The 21094-nt window shown below is 42.2% G+C and overlaps 1 protein-coding gene across 6 annotated transcripts in view; it reads right to left on the minus strand.

Moving 5' to 3' along the window:
• The window catches only part of CANX (calnexin), a 32381-nt gene that overhangs the window by 4736 nt on the left and 6551 nt on the right, over positions 1 to 21094 (minus strand). For 3 of the 6 annotated variants that reach the window (XM_075900513.2, XM_075900516.2, XM_075900517.2), the window contains exons 2-14: positions 12955 to 13140; positions 12426 to 12499; positions 11802 to 11860; positions 11349 to 11490; positions 10304 to 10385; positions 8384 to 8576; positions 6138 to 6327; positions 4970 to 5083; positions 2929 to 3085; positions 2220 to 2435; positions 1149 to 1268; positions 895 to 1048; positions 339 to 454 (exon numbers count right to left, since the gene is read on the minus strand). In XM_075900513.2, coding sequence (XP_075756628.2) covers positions 339 to 454; positions 895 to 1048; positions 1149 to 1268; positions 2220 to 2435; positions 2929 to 3085; positions 4970 to 5083; positions 6138 to 6327; positions 8384 to 8576; positions 10304 to 10385; positions 11349 to 11490; positions 11802 to 11860; positions 12426 to 12499; positions 12955 to 13137 — 1800 coding nt within the window. In that variant the 5' untranslated portion in view covers positions 13138 to 13140. Of the gene's footprint in view, positions 1 to 338; positions 455 to 894; positions 1049 to 1148; positions 1269 to 2219; positions 2436 to 2928; positions 3086 to 4969; positions 5084 to 6137; positions 6328 to 8383; positions 8577 to 10303; positions 10386 to 11348; positions 11491 to 11801; positions 11861 to 12425; positions 12500 to 12954; positions 13141 to 18582; positions 18738 to 20116; positions 20169 to 21094 lie in introns of those variants that run through there. The other 3 variants (XM_075900514.2, XM_075900515.2, XM_006138214.5) reach the window with 2 other exon arrangements.

The raw sequence follows: 21094 nt of genomic DNA on the forward strand, positions 1-21094 counted from the left end.
TCCTCTTACAGATTTCTCCACTATTTCAAGCATCATCGCCTATTAGAACCCATTTTATTATAGAAACACGTACAGACCAGGATACTGAGGTTATCCTGTTTTCCAACCCTTAATGTCAAGTTTTTAATATTAGCACCACTTCAAATTGCAGAATATCCTTGAGAATTTAACCACCGTGGACTGAGCTCAACTAGATCAGTTACATCCCAGTGAAGTTCAATCATGTGTATTAAAAGTTGCCTTTACAGAGCTTTTTAAAAGAGTGAATCATTAATTAACAATAGTGGATCATCACATGATGACCACTTCTACTCAGAACACCAAAACGTTGTGTTTACCTCTGGTGTGGGTTTTCCATCTTCTTCCTCTTCCTCCTCCTCCTCCTCCTCCTCCTCCTCCTCCTCCTCCTCTTGACTAGCATTTCCAACATCAGCATCACTCTTTTGCTTCTCTTCTAACCAAAAGAATCAAGAAATAAGTGAACTTATTTTGTTTTCTCCACTGGTATAAATTTATGGCCTAGTCTACACTAACCCCTGCAGCTGATCTAATACTAAATTATTTCAGCTATGGAAATAGCGTAGCTGAAATAGACATTTACCATGGCATTTTGCATGCAGTAAGATCAGCAGGAGCTGATCTCCTATCAACACCAGTTACTCTTCTTGTCCTGGTGGAGTACCAGTGTTGACAGGAGAGCGCTTGGAGATCAGTTTATCACATCTAAGCAGACATGGTAAATTGACAGCCAGTTGATTGAACACTACAGTGTCAATCCCCAGAGTACCAGAGAGAAGCCCTAGGTCTACCAATACTACTGTCATCACTTTCTGCATGAAAGAGTAAACCAATTCCAGATTTTACCACAGTTCAAGAAGCCTCCATAATGCTTACCCTGCTTGTCTTCATTTGAGTCAGCTTCCTCCTCTTCCTCCTCCTCCTCCTCTTCTTCATCTGCCTTGTCTTTACCCTCCTCTTTCTCTTCCTCCTCATTCACATCAGGTTGAGGAGCATCAGTCTTTTTGTACTCTGCAGCACTTGGCTGTTTCTAGAATGTCAGAAGAGTCAAACAAACATCTGCCCATTTTAAAGTTCTTGTATAGCAGCATTTGGACCTATTTCTAGGCACTTCAGAAGGAAATTCATACCTTTCCAGAACAGCAGAAGAGGACAACAAGGAACACAGGCAGAGCCACAGTTAGGATGTACACTACCCACAGCCAAGGACGCTCTTCAGCAGCTGCCATCATCTGGCCCACAACACCAGGCTAGAAGATAAATTAAATCCTTAAGTCTCGAGTATTTACCTCTCCTACTGTTGTATGCAACAAGTTTTATGGCTATCCATGGGGACTTGTAACTGTCTCCAGTCATACCAAGTAGGGACAGCCACATTTTATTTTTAAATATATAGATCTAGAATTAGTCAGAACTACACAAGCTAATTATTTGCTTTATTCTGTAGCACCTAGATAACCATGAATCAGGACAACACTTTGCTTGGCACTATTCAAAGAGATGGTCCCTGTCCCATGCTTAGCCTTCTATGAATGATTATAACTTTCTCAACTCAGGAAAAAATGTGGGGAACAATATTCATAGAATTTAACCTAAAACAAAAATTATAAACAAACAGTAGGTTATGAGGAAAGCTATTTTTTATGGTCAAGATTAAAATGTTATGTTTCCAATAGGGATGTTAAAATGTATGTAATAGGACTGTGTAACTGCTGAAAATTTTAGAAGCTATATGGTTACACATGGGGCAGCAGTCAGCTTCTGCCTGCCACCCTGCTCACAGGGAGCCAGCTGATAAATGGGATAAATCTCATGCTGATTATCCATTTAAACAAGTACACTCATCTCTCTAGCTTCCAATAGTGTTTAAAAAAAAAAAGAAAAAAAGAAGTAGTGCTGTGTTCCCTGAAGATCATCATCCTCTTCCTTCCCACCCCCATAGTAACTTTTTTTAAAAATAGTTTTAACGGGAAAAAAATACACAAGATACTTAGGTAGGCTGGTTTTGATAGCGAAGATTATATCCTTCATTTTGAAAGCCTCTATCAGTTCATGTTTGGAAAAAAGTTATCTTTAAACAAGGGCTAGTAGCATAGATTTTTGTAAGAGTAAAAGCTAGAGGAGCTTGAAGCTCTTCTAGATAAGTAAAGATAATAAAAATTAAGAATAAAAGTATACAAAAATAAGCTTCTGCATCTCACCTCAGCAGCACCATCAGCCGCCTTTTTTAGACCCCACCCATCATTGGCCCAATCCTCTGCCACCACTCGGTCTATACAGATGATAAAGTTGTCAAAGAAGATGTCAGAGGTCATTGACCATAGCTCAAGGCCCACAGCAGTGAAGGGAGTCATTCTGAAAGGTTCTAGATCTTCAAAGAAGTCTGGGTTTGGGATCTTCCTGGGCTTCCAGATTCCCTGGAGAAAGCAAAGAAACGTAGCCTCATGCAACATACAAAATTTGTCTCTGAATTGGAAAACTTGGGAGGGGTGGGAAAAAAAGTTCCTGTGTTTCCCCACACTTGTACCAACAAAAGAGATATATTAACTATAACTTGCATTACTGATTGCAACAGAATCTTTATTATGTAAATAAAAAGTTTACAAACCTACTACAAGGCTGAATATTTTTCTAAGGGAGAGTGTCTTCCCTGCTTTACTCTTGCTGCAGCAGCTTTGAGCTTAGCTAGCTTTATTTTTTTGGCTTTCATGGGTAAGTTGTGGGGGTTGGTTTATTAAGGGGAATAAAAAATTGAACCTGTCCTTTGAAGTTATGTGATTTGCATGCCTAGCTATGCTGCCATTTTATTAAGACTATGAGGAATCTCGTTTTGGTGTATTGGGTAGTAAACTGGTATAGCCTAAGATGGAGCAGGGTCAATTATGATTTACTTAGAAGTAGGAGACATACCTGGTAACTGGGGTTGTCAATCATAGGAGGCTTCCATTTGCCTTTGTAGTTGGGATTGTCAACCATAGGCCGTTGCCAGGTACCACAGCCAGGAGCTGACTCACATTTAGGATTTGCAATCTGAGGTGCCTCCCACTCTCCATCCATATCCTCATCCCTGGAAAAAGCAAACTTATTAAGGGAGTTTGTTCTTGGGGTTTGTGGTCTTACTACTTTTACATTGTAAAATGAGGAAGATACTTTACAAAGGAAAGTAGTAATGAGCTTTATGGACAGAAAGCTTTGTAAGGGTTAAACATTTGTTGTATGTTTCAAGAGTAAAGTTATTTGTATTTTAACCATACCTCAGAGCCTAAGTCACAGACCAAGACACCACTGTGCCAAAACAAAATGATCTGGACCAGAGAGATCACAAGGATACCAGATATTGGCTTCTGTTCTGTTCTTGCTACTCAGACATGTGTCTTACTCCAGCACAAGCAAATTAGCAACTGGGACACACTGCATCCCATATTCACCAATAGTATACAGGATGAACTTCTGTTATCCAGGAGATGTGGCTGGACTACAGAGCCCCAACAGCAGAGGGTGCCAACAAGGCTGCTGGAGCTCCCAGGGGCAGCGGGACCCCACAGAGCTGCAGCAGCCAGGAGGCAGAGGTGCCAGGTGGCTGGGGAGAGGAACCCAACAGGGAGGCTAGTGCCTCCCCCCACAAGCTTCCCTTGGTCCAGCAAATTCTCTTGTCCAGGATCAGTCAGGTCCCAAGGGTGCTGGGCCAGTGAGGTCCAACCTGTTATAATTATGATGCATCTTGTACAAAATGTGTCATGTGGGTGTCACTAGAAACAAGTTATGGTTTGCAGAATACAATTATCGTGTGTGCATGTAGCATTTTTGTATCTCAAGTTATGAATATTGACTATGCATCTGTATTTCAAAACTCCCACAAGCTCTTTTACATCCAGTCAAGCCAGCAGAACAGTCGCCCTAAGAAAAATGTATCCTCATCTAATGGACTTTCTTGTGGACACTTCAGCTGGCGTGTGAGTAATGTCTGCTATGATTCATCAAAGCATGCAAGCGCATGTGACTAGCTCATGAGATTCTGAATTCCATCTTGTGCCTGTACTTTTCTACAGGCTCTGCTGGGGACTTTGTTGGAACAAATAAGTTCTCTCCACATGGAAGAAGCTATAAAAAGGGGGAAGGGACATAACCTCTGGACCTTCTTCTCCCTACAATTCCACAGCTCAAGAACCAAGACTGAACTGGGGAAGATAGTTCCAGGCAGGAAAGAAGGAATCCCAGTCTGTATGAAAGATCTGCAAACTGTTCACACCATCAGGGTAACTCATAGCTTGATTCAAATTTTCTTAAATTGCCTTTTTTATTATTATTTAGGTAACCAACTTTGATCTGTACACTATTGATCACTTAATCTCTGTAATTAATGGGTTTTACATTTTTACCTAATACTCTTTAAGTGCAAAATGGGAAATCTACTCAGAAGCAGGTGCAGATCCATTGTCCTTTACACATTGAGGAAGGGGCCAACCAGCAGTGAGAAGATACGAGACTTACGCTGGTCAGCCTTTCGACCAGAGCAAGAAGGTACAGCTCTGGAGTCCTAGGATGGTGAGGACAACTGGCTGGAGCCTCTCTATTGTTAGCTCATGAGTGGCTAGGAAAAACATTCATGTAACTGCAGCTGGGATGTCCCCATCTATGAATATTTATGTAAGTACAGGATCTGGAGGGGTCTGCTGTTTGTCACAACATCACACTGAGAAAGAGAGAGCCAAGGTTGATGGGCCAGAGACCTTAGCAATACTTCAGTATCAGGTTGCACTCTGGGAAGTCCATCCCAGGAACATTTTCTCCTACCAGTTTATGCCTAGTCTATGATCACTCAAGTGCCCTATTATATTCCTGAAACCCAGTTAGTGCCTTTGGGTCAAAAAAGTGACTGAGTGGGGTCTGATAAGCTGAAAATTACTACTTTTACACAAGTTGGATAAATGGAAGTCTAGTGACAGCATACCAGTCCTCTGGTTTCTCTGCATCAGGGTCAGCTACATATTCTGGCTCATCATCCAGCCAACCTTCTGGCTTCACAGCATCATCATCAGAAACCTTTGCAGGAGCATCCTCATCCCTTGGGAAAGAGATACAAGATTGTTATAGATTCCTGCCAAAAGGATTTGGCCAAAAAAAAAGCCACACGCTCCCCATAAGGCTTAAGACACTGTTGGATTAGATACAGGTCCTCACCAAGCCTGATTCCTATGACAATGAGTATATGAACAAGCCTATCAACTGAGTAATTATGCTTTGACTATGAAAATGCAAAGTAGTAACTAATGGAAGGATGGGGGTTTTTTGCTACCCCATTCCTGGTAGTCATATGAAGCGCCTATTCCTTTGTCTTGTGTTGGGAGGAGTGTGCACGGAGACAGAATTGTAACATTTCATCTATCCTCGGAAAGAAGCATCCTAGGGAAAGCATATTAATGAGCAAGTACGTGATGTATTGTACCCAGTAAAATGCATTCTCAGGATCCAATTCTATTATATTGGAACTACCAATATTTTACCATGTGTCAGTCAAACTGACAAAGGAACAAAAATTTAGCTGTGCTTATTTAGCATTTTATGACCATCAAGGACAGAAGACAACAATCAGAATTGATCTGGGAAAAAAGTAGTAACAGTGAGGTGGCTAAGTTTGCAGGTACTAAGTTAGTAAGAGTTCAAAACTAAATGCTAAGAGCTACAACAAGATCTCACTAACCAGGCAAATAAAATGGCACATTGAATTCAATGTTGGCAAGTGCATAACAAGCTCATCTACACATGTAAAATAATTGGGTCTATTTTAGCTGTTCCCACTGAAGAAAGTTTTTTGGAGTCATTAGTGCCCTGCCAAATTTATAGTCTATTTTGGTCAATTTCATGGTCATAGCATTTTAAAAGAATACATTTCATTATTGCAGCCACCCAAATTAAGAAAACTTGAATTCTGCCAAGCTTCTTTCTAGTTTAAACAGCTTGAAAAATGACTGCATGTCCAATGTTAGATTGGTCAACACTAACCAGTCAGCTTGGAATACAGAGGACTAACAAGGACAAAATGACTAGCCAGGAACTGTTTTAGACCAGCATTAGGTTATTAAACAGCTTCCCCCAATTCCACCACTCAAGCTACTCACCAATCCTCTGGTTTAACAGCATCTGGGTCTGGGATTTTGGGTCTTTCATCCCAGTCCTCTGGTTTCTGGTCATCTGGGTCCTCAATCTCTCGGGGTGGGTTCACAGCAGGTGTCATATCATTCAGGAGATTCCCACTATTCACCACAGTGTTATCAACCAGAACTTCAAAACTATTATCAGGATTCAATACTGGAAGAGATAAGGAGGAAGAGAATGAATGGAGTCTTTTCCCACTAACATAAGGAAAAAACAGAGCTCTAGAGAACTCATCAGCACTTTCTACTCTGCCATCCTCTTCCAATCCTCAATACTATAGCAATAATCCCTCTAGAATGAAGTCACGAAATAATGATGCCCAAAAGGGGCTACTAAGGGGAAATAAATTAACCTATTTATTCTTGTGTAGAGGGGTAAGACAAAGGAAGGCTTTTCTGGTGTGTCTTAATGTGAGTACCCAATAAGCATTAGTACTATATACCCCCCCCAAATCAATTTTATCAGGAAAAAAGTTCTACTCTGCACATTCATACCTGTTACCTTTACTTATAAAATAGGGGTGGGGAACCTTTTTTGGACCAGGGGCCGATGACCCATAGAAAAGTCAGTCGGGGGCTGCACACAATCAGAAGCAGAAGAAAAAAAAAAGAAAAAGAAAAAACCCACCTCACTGACGTGGCCCTTGACTGAGGAGAAAGACATTCCCCACTCACATACCAGAGCCAAATGTGGCTAAGGCTAGCAGATTGTATGCTCCAGTCCTGAGGGCTCCCCAATGCTGGGCAGGGGGAGGGAGGAGCCCTGCGCCTTGGGGGACCACATCCAGCCTTAGGTTCCCCACCCTTGTTATAAAGAGAAGAGTCTAGAATTGAGGGATTTATATGCTTCCTCTTTCCCTCACTCCTCCTAAAGAGTCAGGTTGTGTCACATTTTCTTAACAGAGAGGACAGGAACTTTAAAGACCGACAACTTCAATGTCTTATTTATTTGAAAAGTAACTGTGGAAAAAAGATTGTACTACTCTTAATGGATCACCTTTATATATGTTCAAGGTCCCCCAGCCCCAGTCTTTTGTGATATTAAAAAGCTTTTTACTCCTTTTTATTCTTTAGCCTTGCAGAGGCATCAACAGAATTGTTTAGCAAATTCCTATCAATGAAGGGTGGGGAAAGTTGATATGTTAACCAAGGACATATATTGACATCTTTATTACTGGTAATAAGGCATGGAGTTACACAATCCCAGTTTCAATCTGGGTGAGCAATTAAGAGTTTACTTTTTACACATATATTGATCATTTGATAAGAAATCATTGAGACCACAAAATATTAAACTGCATTCTCTTTTTCCCAAAGAGACAAAGTCACTTTTCAGACTAAATCCCACACCTGCCCATACTATCATGCCGCCATTGTTTAAAAAGTTTCTCCTTCATTTACAGAGCCTCAGAGCACAGTCTAAGTTCTATTCTGCAGAAGGAAGAAATGCAGAAAAACAAAAAGCCTTGTACAGGCAGTCCCCGGGTTACGTACAAGATAGGGACTGTAGGTTTGTTCTTAAGTTGAATCTGTATGTAAGTCAGAACTGGCATCCAGATTCAGACACTGCTGAAACTGACCACCAGTTCTGACTTACATACAGAATCAACTTAAGAACCCCAGGTGTCCCCAAATCAGCTGCTGCTGAAACTGATCAGCAGCTGATTCCAGGAAGCCCGGGGCAGAGCAACTCTGCCTGGGGCTTCCTGTAGTCAGCGCTGGTCAGTTTCAGCAGAAGCTGACTTGGGGACGCCTGGGGCAGAGCAGCTGGGGTGCTGCTGGGTTGCTCCAGTAGCGCCGCTCCTGGGTGCTACTGGACCAACCTAGCAGCACCCCATCTGCTCTGCCCCAGGCGTCCTGATTCAGCCGCTGCTGAAACTGACCAGCAGCTCTGCCACTTCCCCAAGTCCCGGCAGACCCATTACAGGGGGTATAATCCCATTCCCCTCTTCTCCCCTTTTCTTTACCAGCCACAAGTGCCCATGGGGCTCACAGCAGCTCTGTCTGGCTGGCCAGAGCACTTCTGGGTTCCAGGTGGTGCCAGACTATCAGGAGTGCCGGACCACTGGATGCCAGACAATTGGAGTTTTACTGTATATTCAGTTACTTGAGGACCCTTTTCCTTGCTCTTGCACACGCCCCCAACCTCCAAAAATTACCCCTTAAAAAGAGCTGCACATTTTCTTGAAACAAATTTATGGCTGCTTTACCCAGAGTATAGAGGTGAGTCTTCTTATCCGTAAAGTAGGTCTTCAGATCTGCATCTGGACGCTTTGCATGCTTCTCTTCATACTTGCCAGTTTTGGGGTTCTTGTGCCGAAAGATGAAGTGTAATTTATAATCTTCTCCACATTTATCAGGACCAAACATGATTGTGTACGGAGTTTTGTCATGGAATTGATCCTTTAAAGAGAACAATTGGAATAAATCGTTTTAAAGTTCAGGTTTAGACAAGAGAGCGCTTACCACAAGTGAACTTATATAGTTGTCACAGAAATTTGAAATGGAAGAAGCTAGTTAAGACAATCCAATCCAGAACCCTACTGGTGCATAGTTGGTCCCTGCAAATTCCATCATCTTGTTCAGTGGTCTTTGCTTTTCCCTGGCTAATAAGAAGGAGCTTTCAAGAGTGACAGGCAATATTAAAAACCTCAAGTAATAAATTTGTGCTTAAGAGGGGGCCATGTGCAAATGTTAAATAACCTATTAGATTAGCCAGAGGTTAATTTTTAAATTCCAAAAATCCCAGATATCCCACAATGCAAAAATCAGCACTGAAAGAGTGAAATCTTTACTGTGCATTTGACACTACTGTGTCTAGTCAGTCGCAATTTCCCTTCTGGCTGAAACAAAAGACAGAACTATGTAGCACTTTAAAGACTAGCGAGATGGTTTATTAGGTGATGAGCTTTTGTGGGCCAGACCCACTTCCTCAGACCCCCTTCTACATTCAGTTCCTCAGTCTGGATAGCTCTCACAACAGGAACATAAGGCATTAACAGGGTAAACTTGAATGAAAAGCCACAGAAGTCTGTACCAAGCATAGGGCTGATTATATGAAGCTTTAAGAATTAACTAGATGTTGGTTAATACCATCCCTTTAATAATTGCAACCCATGCTTTACACTCACTGTCCCTATTTGGGCATTCAATTCATAAAGAACTGAAGAAGCAACTGCAGTGTCACTAAGTGGCCTTTCACATCTTCAATGGCATATCCTGGTCAGACGTGGATTTGTATCAATAAAGATGCTGATGAAACAGCTAAGGAGAAGGAGAGCAGGGACAATAATTTTGACTTCTACTTTCATGGGAAGGAGCCTACTGAAAACTGGAGGACTTGGGAGTAAAGACATCCAGTAGCTAAATACAAAATCCTCTCATTTTACCTTTCAGATAATGCTGCTGGAATAGTTGCCCATGGGCCAGGCACAAGAGGTGTTTAACTCAAGACATTTACAGCACATAGTGCATCCTGCTAGCCCTACACTGCAAGCAGCAAGCCTCTAGTATTTAGGCACCAAGCTCTTTACAAGCAAACAAATGTAAGAAATCTGACGTAAAGAAATATGATTAGGATCATCTTAGTCTATTTCTCTTTGCAGGCTCTCTCTGGAGCTCAATTTAGAAGACAACAGTATTATCCCAATCAGCTTTTCTCTGCATAAAGAAATGGATAACCCTTTTTGGGTCAGCAGCCCCAGATCCACAGAAAAATCAGTTAGGGACCAACTACATACATACATACATACATATATATACACACACACACAGTCCCTAAATGAGGAGAAAGACACTCCCCACATTCCCCTCACACACCAGAGCCTGTGGGGGCTCAGGCTAGTAGATATGTGCTCCAGCCCCATAGGGAGATGAGCTGGAACACCAGCATAGGCATCCCAATCCTGGGGAGGGGGGGAACCCCAAGCCTCAGGGGCCGGATCCAGGCAAGCTGGGGCCCAAATGGCCTTAGGTTCCCCAACACAGCATAAAGAATACATTTTACAAGTCTGCACCTAAATACAAACAATTGCTTTCAGGCCACTAGGATAATACAGTTTGGAGGGGGCTAGGGGGACGGGACTTTTTTTTTTTATGTGTAATAACTCAACAGCATGCACACCACTCACCAGGTTCAGCTCAGTGGTTTTAGAAAGCAGCTTCACATAGGCACCACCGCACTCAATCCCATTTTGGAAATTCACTTCATACCTGATTTCATTTGGGCAAAGAAGCAGAAGGCCATTATAGTACATGGAACAAACTAGACAAAAGTTCCCTTCATATAAAGGTGTAACAGAGCTTCTACACAATTAAGGGGTTCCCCCCCCCCCCACCAAATAATAGTGTTTCCCACATTTCATGATGGATCTTAGGCAGAGACATAAGAACCACAAATTAAATAGTTAGACAACACAGGCAAAATGATTAATTCATTATCCTATGCAGACTGATAACTCTCCCCTATCTCGCTGGGAAAGTCCCACAAGATCAGCTACTCTCAGTAAGACTGCATTCTTATGTATCTATCATGACCCATCTAGCAACTATTGCTAAACTTGACAGGCTGTAAACATCCCATGGCAAAAGAGTTGAATCCGTTGAAGACAACTGCCAACACACTAGTTTTACCTTGGAAAGGATAGACAATGCATTGAACTAAGTTCTATTCACTCTCAAAAATTGTCTTTTACTAGGCTCTTGCTATTACAGCTGTAGCAGAGGAGTGAAGCCAACCGTAGCGGTCAGTGTCACGCTGCAAGGAACGGCTCATTTTTAGAAATTCAGACATAGCCAGTTTGCAATGGAAGAAACAGCATCCCCAAGAACTTGAAATGGAAAAATTGTGGTATGCTACAGTACCAGTGTTCCCTGTAAGCTAAACACTTGGGCAGCCACTCAAGAGAGATTCAAATGCTGCCCAGCTGATTAGCAGAGTGTTTCTACTAGTAGTACACATACCTGGGTGAACATTAAATTTATTCTGCACATGGATGGAAAAAATATTAGAGGGAAAAATTGTACAATACCCTATTTTTTAAATTACACAAAAGTGGTAGCTGGTATGCTAACAGGTTACCATGTTAATCTACTACTTGGTAAACCAAACTTCATATAATTCTGAAATAAGCCACTAGCCCTTTTTGGTGCAACAAAACTTTCTTTCCCACTTACTGTACAATGAGGGGTTTGGTATCAAATATGAAGGGCTGTGTCAGTTTGGCAGAGATTGCATGATGCTTGGCCCGGGACAGCAATACAAGTCCTTTGTCCCCTGGAAGTTTAGAGTCCTTCATTTCCTGTACTTCCCATTTACCTGCAAGGAACACGCATCCTTTCATTACTATCAGAACCCCCAGTTACTTGTTGTCTTAGTTTACTGAACTTCAACTAAAAATTATCATCCTGTACAATAGAGGTTAACAGCATTTCCAGAATTCAGTTATATTACCAGAGTTATAAATTGGTGCCTTCAAAAGTTGAAATGTTAATTAGGAAAGTAACACTTCAACACTCAGGAGAACTTGCTGCAAAAGCCACAGCTCACTGCACATAAGCTGCTAAACACTACACCCAAATGCTCTGTAGTACAGATTAGCTTTTGTTCAGAAAGTTGATGGCACTCACCATCGTATTTTGCAATTTCATCATCTGTATCATCCTTCTTGGCCTTGGAAAGAACCCATCTGCAATGATATCCCCAGCAGAAATAAGAGATGGACCATTACAAACTTTTATACAAAGCCAGCTCTAAAGGAACATCCTGCCACTACAAGAGCTACCCTTAAACTAGCCCTTACTGCATTCTGAACCCCCATCATTGATCAATCTCTTTGATAGTCCTGCTTGGACAATTCTAGATTTGCTTCAAAAGAGTTTTGTACCAGTGATCCTATTATCAGCCTTCCACTAGGGATAGTGCTTGTAGCACCATTATCTCCATCTAGTCATATTTCCAAGAGAGGCTACTGAAAGCCAGCTTGTGTAATTCTATACGTGCACATGGTACACTTCCCTCTCTCCCCTTAGTGAGCATCTAACAAAATGCTTATTTGAACATTCTCCAAGGTTTCAAGAGATATTAAAGTTAGGAGAAAAGTACAGTAAAGTAGTTATGAGTCATCTGAACTCATCTATTAACATTAGCTATTCAAGAATGGGTGCTCTGGAAAGGTTATTTCATTATACCTTATTGAAGGGCCAAAATGACTACTTTGATTACTTCACTAAAATCATCTTGATAACACTTACCCTTCCAGGGTTCCCTTATCAAAGTTTTCCACGAAATAAACCTCTCCTGTTGGAACTGGGGTCTTATAGGTAACCTATTGGAAGAGGAAGATAAAAAAAAGTTACACAGACCTTTAAAAAAAAATCTTTGCCGCCCTACAAAAAATTAAGGATTTGAGTTCATCTGCTTTTCCTGAATCAGACAAGGTTTCTGCCTGAAACATCTTAAGTTATTTACATTCCCAACAATTTGGTTACCATTGCTGGAAAGTTATCATTTTAGTTAAAGGATAAAGACACCAACGTCTAAGAATAATAGCACTGATAAATCCTGGTATATCACAAGATTCAAATGCTCTTACAGAAATTTTCCTATGGAAGAAATGCAGCTCAAGCTTCATTGCAATGCTTTTTTAAAATGAATGCCATTACTCTGACGTATTGAGTTTTTATGCTCAAGATGGTCCCCAGATCAGACCAACATGGTACCGGTTATAATAACTGACTACCCAAGTGTAATTCTGTTTGTTATTGTAAATTGAAATCAAACCTTTGGGGATGGAGGAGGGCTGCTGGCTTCAGGCTTTGACTCGTCTACTTCCTCAACACCATCTTCCAAGTCATCCTCAATATCAATTACATCGTCACCATGGTCATCTTCCTCATCATGCATCTGGACATCAACTATCCCAAGTATCAGCAATGTCACACACAGTAGCCACTTTAGTTCCATGGTCTGTTCGAACAGGAAGCAAGCATTATAACCCTATACCCACTAGCAAGATAAAGGGTATGGACTTCTGTAGTTCACTAACAAGTACCCAATAGCAAACAGGCAAGTGCAGCCCAGAAGAGATGAGAAACATACCACAAAGTTCCCTCTGTACTTTGTAAATCTATTAACTATCTCTCGGTAAATTTCATGTTGCTTTTATCTTAGCCCTGTGCATACCTTATTCAGTACACGGCTTAGAGCAGTGTTAAGGAGAACAAACTTCTGGGGTATACTATACGAAGTGTCGTATAAGCATTTATTGTTGCTCTTCTACCGTATGAAAAGGTACCTTCCTGCTGAATGCTATGTTCTTCTTCCCATCTCGTAAGAGCAGGAGTGGGCAAAAGGGCCTCTTCAGGCTGGATCCAGCCCGTCAAGTGAGTTCATCAGCCCATAGAGGCCCTGCAGCTCCCCCGCCCCCAGGCCAATGGGGAGGAGGCTGGGGGGAGAGCACATGAAGTTTCCTCTGTTCTGCCAGGAGTGCTTAGCACTTCTAAGCACATTGTGCTCCTTGTAGGGTGGGGGCAAGGCAGAGGAAACTTCATGCACTTCGCCCTGCCCCCAAGCCCTGATTGGCCTGGGGGCAAAACGGGAGCACACAGTCTCCTCCCACCACAGGGGCATGGGTGCCTAGAGGGAACCTCTGGCGGTGGGAGGGAAACACTTCACGTGCTCCTGCACCCCCAGAACAATCATGGTCTGTAGGTGGGGAAGCAGGGATGTATCCTGGCCTTTTGCTTGAGGCCCGGGGCCACTTCAAAAATTTCTGAAGTGGTCCCCAGCAAAAAGTTATTGCCCACCACAGCCTAAGAGAACGCAGGCGTCAACCAACCAGCCAAATACTGTACATGCAAGATCACTTTTAGACAAGGATATCTTTGTCTAGGTTGATGCACTACGGATTACGCTGCAGCTCAAACTTCATAGGCAATTTCATTTTATAAATAGTAGTTAAAAGCCACCTAAAAGGGTGATTAAAGAGAGGCTCTTTTTAAAAGCAAAATCAAATTTTAAATGGCTTTAAGTTTTTTTGCAGAATTATTCAAAGAGTTTGTTGGGTTACAAAAACCCAAGCCAAAAGCAAATCAAGATACTTTGCTGTTCCAAGACAGACAGTACTGCAGCAGTGCCAGCCATTTTGTAGGTCATCATTGCCACATCTCAAAAGAATCAAAGGACAAGTTTCAACACAATGTCATCTGTTGATTGCTCACACAAGTGCCACACTGCACTTGTTTACTTCCAGTAAGTTATATCTCAGCTTCCTTTTAAAATTAAGTTTTTTCAAGTGGGAAGACTGAAGTTCAGATTTTACTATTGTAGTAAGATAAAGGCCTAAAACATAAGCCAGTGCAGCACAGGCCTGGTCTGAGGCCTAGCTAACAATGGACAAAACACAGCTAACAAAGCAAAACTAAGCTGTGAGCAAGAGGCAGGCCCCAGCTCACAGAACTTGGCACAAACAGGGCTGAGAGTGCAAAACACTAATTGGTAATAGGCCCAGGTGCAGAACAATAATTGGTACTGGTCAGAAGTGGAAAGTACATAATATCACTAGCTCATTAAAAAAAGACCTTGGTACACACTTGTCAGATACAGACTCAGATTCAGGAAAGGGTTTAAGTTGACAGTGTGTTGGATAGAGATGGTGTAACCACAAGGTACAGGGTGATGAGTAGTATCTAAGCAGCATCAGAAGGTGGCAACCTTATACCTCAGCAGTGAGGTGTGATTTGTTGTACCTGTATATAAGGTGGTGTCTTGGGGGGACAGCCTTTGGATGATGGGGCGGGGAGTGGAAATTTCCCACCGATTGAGTCATTCCATTGTGGCAAGTCAGGTGTGTAATGGTTCAGTAGAGTCTACTGACAACTGTTATTGTACTTTGCTCAACAATAAACCTGGCCTGGCACCTTCAATCCTTATCTGGTTTGTGGTCTTACAGGGACCCTCCTGGGGTCTGCAGTGGAGACTAAGTGCACAAGTCTACACAGCACACATCACTAAGCACACACACAAGCAGCCTTCTGGTTATCATCATCAATGGAGCCAGAGATCTGTGAGGACCCCTCAGCAGTAAATCCCGACCGCCCTTCTGAAGAACTACACTATTCTATGCAACATTTAGAGAAAGTCTGATTTTAAGAAAAGGACAGATTGTTTAAGCAAAATGCAAAGGGAAGCACTACAATTCTAGCAGTTGTCTTTACAGTCCTACGCCACATCCATCTTCAGTTTGCATTATACGTGCTTTCTTCTCATGGCAACATCCCAGTCAGAATGTTACTGCTCCAAGCAGCTCTGTGCTAAACAGGATTCAGTTCATCCAACAATTAAGAAAGAGGCCATTAAAGGCATCACTATTCAACTGGTATTTTTTTTTTTTAAATAGTGCATAGAGGGGTCACTCCCTGTCCTATGAGATCAGCAGGGCAACTGTAGAGCAGACCCTGAAATCTTTATTTACTTGTTAGAATTGTGAGGATTTTGTTATTATTTTCTCTAGAATCTGGATCTTGATTATATCTTGACCAAGACATTTGGAACTTGACAAAAAAATAAACTACTAATATCCAGTGTTTCCTGTAAGCTGAGCACTTGGGTGGCCATCCATCAAATGCTTCTCAGCTGATTAACAAAGTGCACACAGCTAGCAGCATGTTTCTATTGGTGGTGCACATTGCACATGCCCTGTGTACATAACATTTATTCTGCACATGGATGGAAAAAGTTAAAGGGAGCATTGCCTCTGTCATATGGTATGCCTATACTGAAATTAAACACAAAGCTGCCCTGTGTCTGCTGACTGGTTTGTGGGGCTCAGGCTGTAGGGCTGTTTAATTGCACAAAGTTGTTCAGACTCCGAGACCCTGCGAGTTTACTGCTAGAGCAGGGGCACAACCTGAGTCAAGTGTCTGACTTGTGACAGAAGAACCATAATATGAAATCAAAGTAACAGTTTATAAAGCAGCAACTACAAAACAAACACGGCTATCCTTGAAAGCTCAAGGGGTTTTTTTTGGGAAAGCAATTTGGTCTCTGTGCTAGCTCATTGTTGGAACAGAGTGCCCAACAGGAGTTTACATAGGATACTGCTCAGCGGAAAAGCAAGACCCTCCAAAATTTCATTTGGAACAGGAGACTGAAAAAGTACTGAATAAAGAGGTGACTAGAGAGTTCACAGGGAAATAATTCACCAGACTACAAATGTAATACAATAGTCGATTAACCAATAAGCAAAAGCTTATTGGTTAATGCTATCAACTACACACATTTAAATGCAGAACCTCAGCAGTAGATCTACTCACACTGCGATTCTGCATTTAAAGTGTTGTAGGAGCTGGTCAGGTGGGCAACCTCGTGGAACCTACTTCCACTGCAGCTCTGCAGTTTAAATGTAGCAGGAGCCAGGCTGCCTGCCTGCCTGGCTCTTACTACATTTAAACTGCAGAGCCACAGCAGGTGTAAGTGCTGCACCTGGCGCAAGCCGGGACTGAGCCCTTATCAATTAATCATGTAGTCCATACAAATTCTGTCGGACTACATGATTAGCAAATTACCCGCTTCTTAATATTCCTAAACCAGACCATGAGTTACTAGGGGTCAAATTCTGCCTGGCCTCATTCTCTGTGCTATTCCCCATTCAAAATTATTGCATTTCTGACGTAAAAGTAAGGCCCTATCAAATTCATGACCATGAAAAACATCACAGACCATGAAATCTGCTCTCCCACTATGAAGTCTGGTCTTGCATGTGCTTTTATCCTATACAGATTTCATAGGAGACACCAGCATTTCTCTAATTGGGAGTCCTGACCCAAAAAGCAAGTTTCAGGGAGGTTATTGGGACAGGCAGGGTGACAGTGTTGCCATGCTCACTTCTGTGCAGCCATCAGCAGATGCAGGACAGCAGCAGCTGGTGGATGAGCACCCAGCCATCAGCAGCAGAGCAGAAGTAAGGGTGGCAATACTATACCATGCCATTATTACTTCTGTATTGCTGCTGGTGGCAACTCTGCCATCATTCTCCAGAAGCACCGTTCTGAAGGTAGCAAAAACTGCCAGCAGCAGTGAAAAAGGATAGCAGTACCGTAAACTCCTCCTTTTTAGATCTACAATTACAAAACACTGACATTTCAGATTTAAACAACTGAAATAATGAAGTTTCCTATTTTTCAAGTGTTATGGCCATGAAATTGACCTAAACAGAACATGCATTTGATAAGGCTCTACATATTAGTTCAAGGCATTAGTTTACCTCCCAAGTTTTTGCTTGTAGCAATCATTCTAATTTCAGTACAGCCAGTCCCTGAGTTGCAAACGGTCAACTTACGACCGTTCGCAGTTATGACCCAAACGGTCATAAATGGCGGACCCCGAGTTACGAATGCAATCTGCGCTTACGAACAGCGCAGTCGCGTGTAACTCTATGGGGTCCAACTTACGAACAAACCGAATTACGACCAATAGCTGGGTCCGTAACCACTTTGTAAGTCGGAGAGAGGCTGTATTTTCGTTTGGAAATGTTTGGATTATGATGTCCCTACTTAGTTTCGGTAACCGGGTTTGGTTCCTTTCACACTTAGGGATACCTTTTTAAACCAGTGATATGGTTGTCAAGCACTAGACTGCCTACACATATCTTTCCCCCTCCCTACCACCTCCTGTAAGAAATATTTTGACAGTTTATTAAGAGGCCTCAAACACGTTACTTAAATATGAGCCAGTTAGCATCCAAAGAAGGGAGCATTTGATTAATCTAGTTGTCCCCCACCTCACTTTCTCTAGAGGCCAAGTACCTAGGCTTGGAGGCTTGACAAATATCAGCTGTCAAGTTCTCCATTATCTACCCCACACCAATTATATTTATTCCCACCCACAATCCAGCATTAAGCAGGATCAAGGGAAAGATTCTCAAAAGTGACTGGGCTTTGTAAATTCCTGATTCTTACACTCAGGTATACAGTTCTTCAGGCAAGATCAAATTAATAGTCTTCTTTTTTCTTAAGGCAACAACTGTAACATATCCCAAAGCCTACTGCATGAAAAGTAATTCTTCTATTAAACAGTGAAGTGAGAAAAAAAAATCCACAACCAACCAAACACCAGACAAATATGCCAGTTACCCGTACAGAAGGCAGAGTCTAAATTTTCATTTTGCTTCTAATTGATCATTTAAGGTACATTCCATCAAACAGCAACTTTTTGTTCTTGCATCACTACTATTGTACAAATTTACAGGTAAGCTGGTTTAAAAAAAAAAGTGGCAGTAGATAGACAAGCTGATCAAGTTTTCCATTCCTGCCTCCTTTGTAATATGAGCAAGTAGTTTCCCCAAAGTGTTAAAGACTCTTCCCATGTGCTAACTTCTAATTCTGAACCTGTGTGCGCAAATATACTCACTATTCAATCAGTCTTAGCACCTCAATCATTATCGTTTCCTAAAGCCAGGACTCCATGTCATCACACTCAGTAAGGCCCTGTCTGCACTACATAGCTCTGTCAACAAAAACAGTGGAGGATGCACACAAACGCTCCTCTCAATGACATCTTCCACTCTGCCAACATAATAAAGAAGAGACAAAGGGCAACTTAGTGTCTAAACAGTTGCTGAGATCCTTATATCAGCTGATGGCTGTCATTCTTGTCAACTTTTTACAAGACAGACAGCTCCACTCCAACCCCGGTTGCACTCCAGGCTCCCAGCATAGACTATTACCCTGACCTCTCTGTTTGGGAGTCCTGTTGCTCCCCCACCTTCTCACAGGGTTTTGGGTGGGACTGGGGAGGCAAGAATCCAAGCCCCGCTCATTGCTCTGACTTATCTTTGGTTGTCTAGACCTACTCAGGGCCCTACCAAGTTTATGGGCATGAAAAACATGTCCTGAACTGTGAAATTTGGTCTCTACCAGATGTTAGAGGAGGGATGTAAATGTGTAGACAACTACACGATTAAGCAATAAGCCTAAATTTATCAGTTAACCCTGTTGACTATACTGTATCATAGGGAGCAGGGAGACAGGAGCTAGCTTTAAGTCAGTTCCCCATGAGCACTGGATCTGCCAGCCCACCCCCACCACCAGTATGGAGGGTGAGAGGGGCAGGCGAGAGCGCATGCGCTGGTTCCATGGACCTGCCTGCCTCCCCCTTGATGCTTCCTATAGAGAGAGCATGGGGTGAGGAAAGCAGGCAGGAGCCAGTGCTGAGGGGGAGGAGCCATCTTAAAAGCCAGCTCCCCCTGTCCCCCCCCCCCAGCACCAGCTCCATGGACCTGCCCAGCCCACCCCCTTGCACTGCTTTCAGAGGTTACATATGGAGCAGTCAGCTAGCTCCCTGGGAGCCTGTGCACGAGGGGAGCTGGCAGCAACACAGGGAGAGAGGGCAGTCATGCAAATGGGGAGCCAGATATTAAGCCAGCTTCCTGCACATACTGGGAACCTGCATCTAACCATGAAGGTTAACTGATGAGCCATGGGTCATCAGTTAACCATGTACCCAGTTACACTTCCACATCCTTAGCTCCCATAGTATATATTTCAGAGAGCATGTAACATTAGCTACAATGCAGACATACGGCAAACATCCAATTTCCATTCCCAACTTCAGAAACAATTCCACAGCTGGGCAAAGTCAAGAAATTACCTTTTAAAATGAAGCCAGTGCTTCTGGGAACTGCCTATCAACAATTAAACTGGGAAAGCAGTACTGCTTCCCATTCGAGCAGCACTCGAGAGTTTACCACTTCTTAATTTCCAAAGATAAGATACAAAAAGAGATTAGAATATGTCTCCAAAGGAGAATTTCTTGGAAAGTTGTGCAGTTGAACATTCAGATCTCAGTACAAACATTAAAGGTTCTTGTAAAACAATGCAAAGCAAAAAGTACAGGTGAGAATATGGCTGCATGCAAGGTACAAATAGGGAGTAATAATACAAACCAGAAGTCAGACAGCTGATGTATCCCAAGCGTAAACCTGGTTTCAACACATACTGCAAGGAGAAAGGATAGAGAGAGAGATGATGACTGTCTTTTACTGCAGGCATCCTTTTAATTGCTTCTGGATGTACGTTCAGCCATTGCAGTTTATGAAACACTCCATTATTTAACTTAAATTTCTTTTAGGCCCTTACTAATGAGCTAACAAATCCTATTATTGTGTCCCAATACATCTCTGGACATGTCCTAGTGTTTGCTAGCGGTTCTACTTTTCCCAAGTGAAACTCAAATGAACAGTTGTCCCTTTTTCATGGGATTGGAAGAAAAGGTGATTGCTTGCTTGTTTTCTTCTGACAAGATTAGCTTGTCCCCAGATTGTTGTTTTTTTTGTTTTTTTAAACACTACAGGATTGTTGCATCCCACAAAACAGGATTATTTTTGCACAAACTCATTTTAGAACCAATAAAATAAGGATGAACTCAGCAAAAGGAGCAAGTCATTTGACATTTTGGTAATCCTTAAAAGATTAACTATACAGCAGACAAAAAAATAAAAATGTCTCACAATTACAATATCACATAACCCTTACTTTTGCAATGTTGCTGCTGGTGATGCTGCCTTCAGAGCTGGGTGGATGAAGAACAGTTGCTGCTGGCCAGGTGCCCAGCTCTGAAGGCAGTGCAGAAGAAAGAGTGACAATACTGCAACAGGCCTGCAACCCACTTTTGGGTCAGAACCTCCAGTTTGAAAAATACTGTTCTAGGCATGGCCTTCTTTTTAGCAACATCCACTAGGAGTCTACTCAAATCAGATTCCACCAGAAAAAAACAACAGAGAAAGCTGGTCAAGATGATGTACAAGGTCCCCAAACATTTAAAGCCTTAGAAGTGAGTTAATGAGTAATCCAAAGGCAGAAACAGGACAGAGAAGCATTAAAGACAGTGCAGCATTCCACAGCAACTTTTTCTTCAAGTCAAT

This window comes from Pelodiscus sinensis, chromosome 16 (assembly GCF_052426305.1).
Source record: "Pelodiscus sinensis isolate ZL-2025 chromosome 16, ASM5242630v1, whole genome shotgun sequence".
NCBI lineage: Eukaryota > Metazoa > Chordata > Testudines > Trionychidae > Pelodiscus > Pelodiscus sinensis.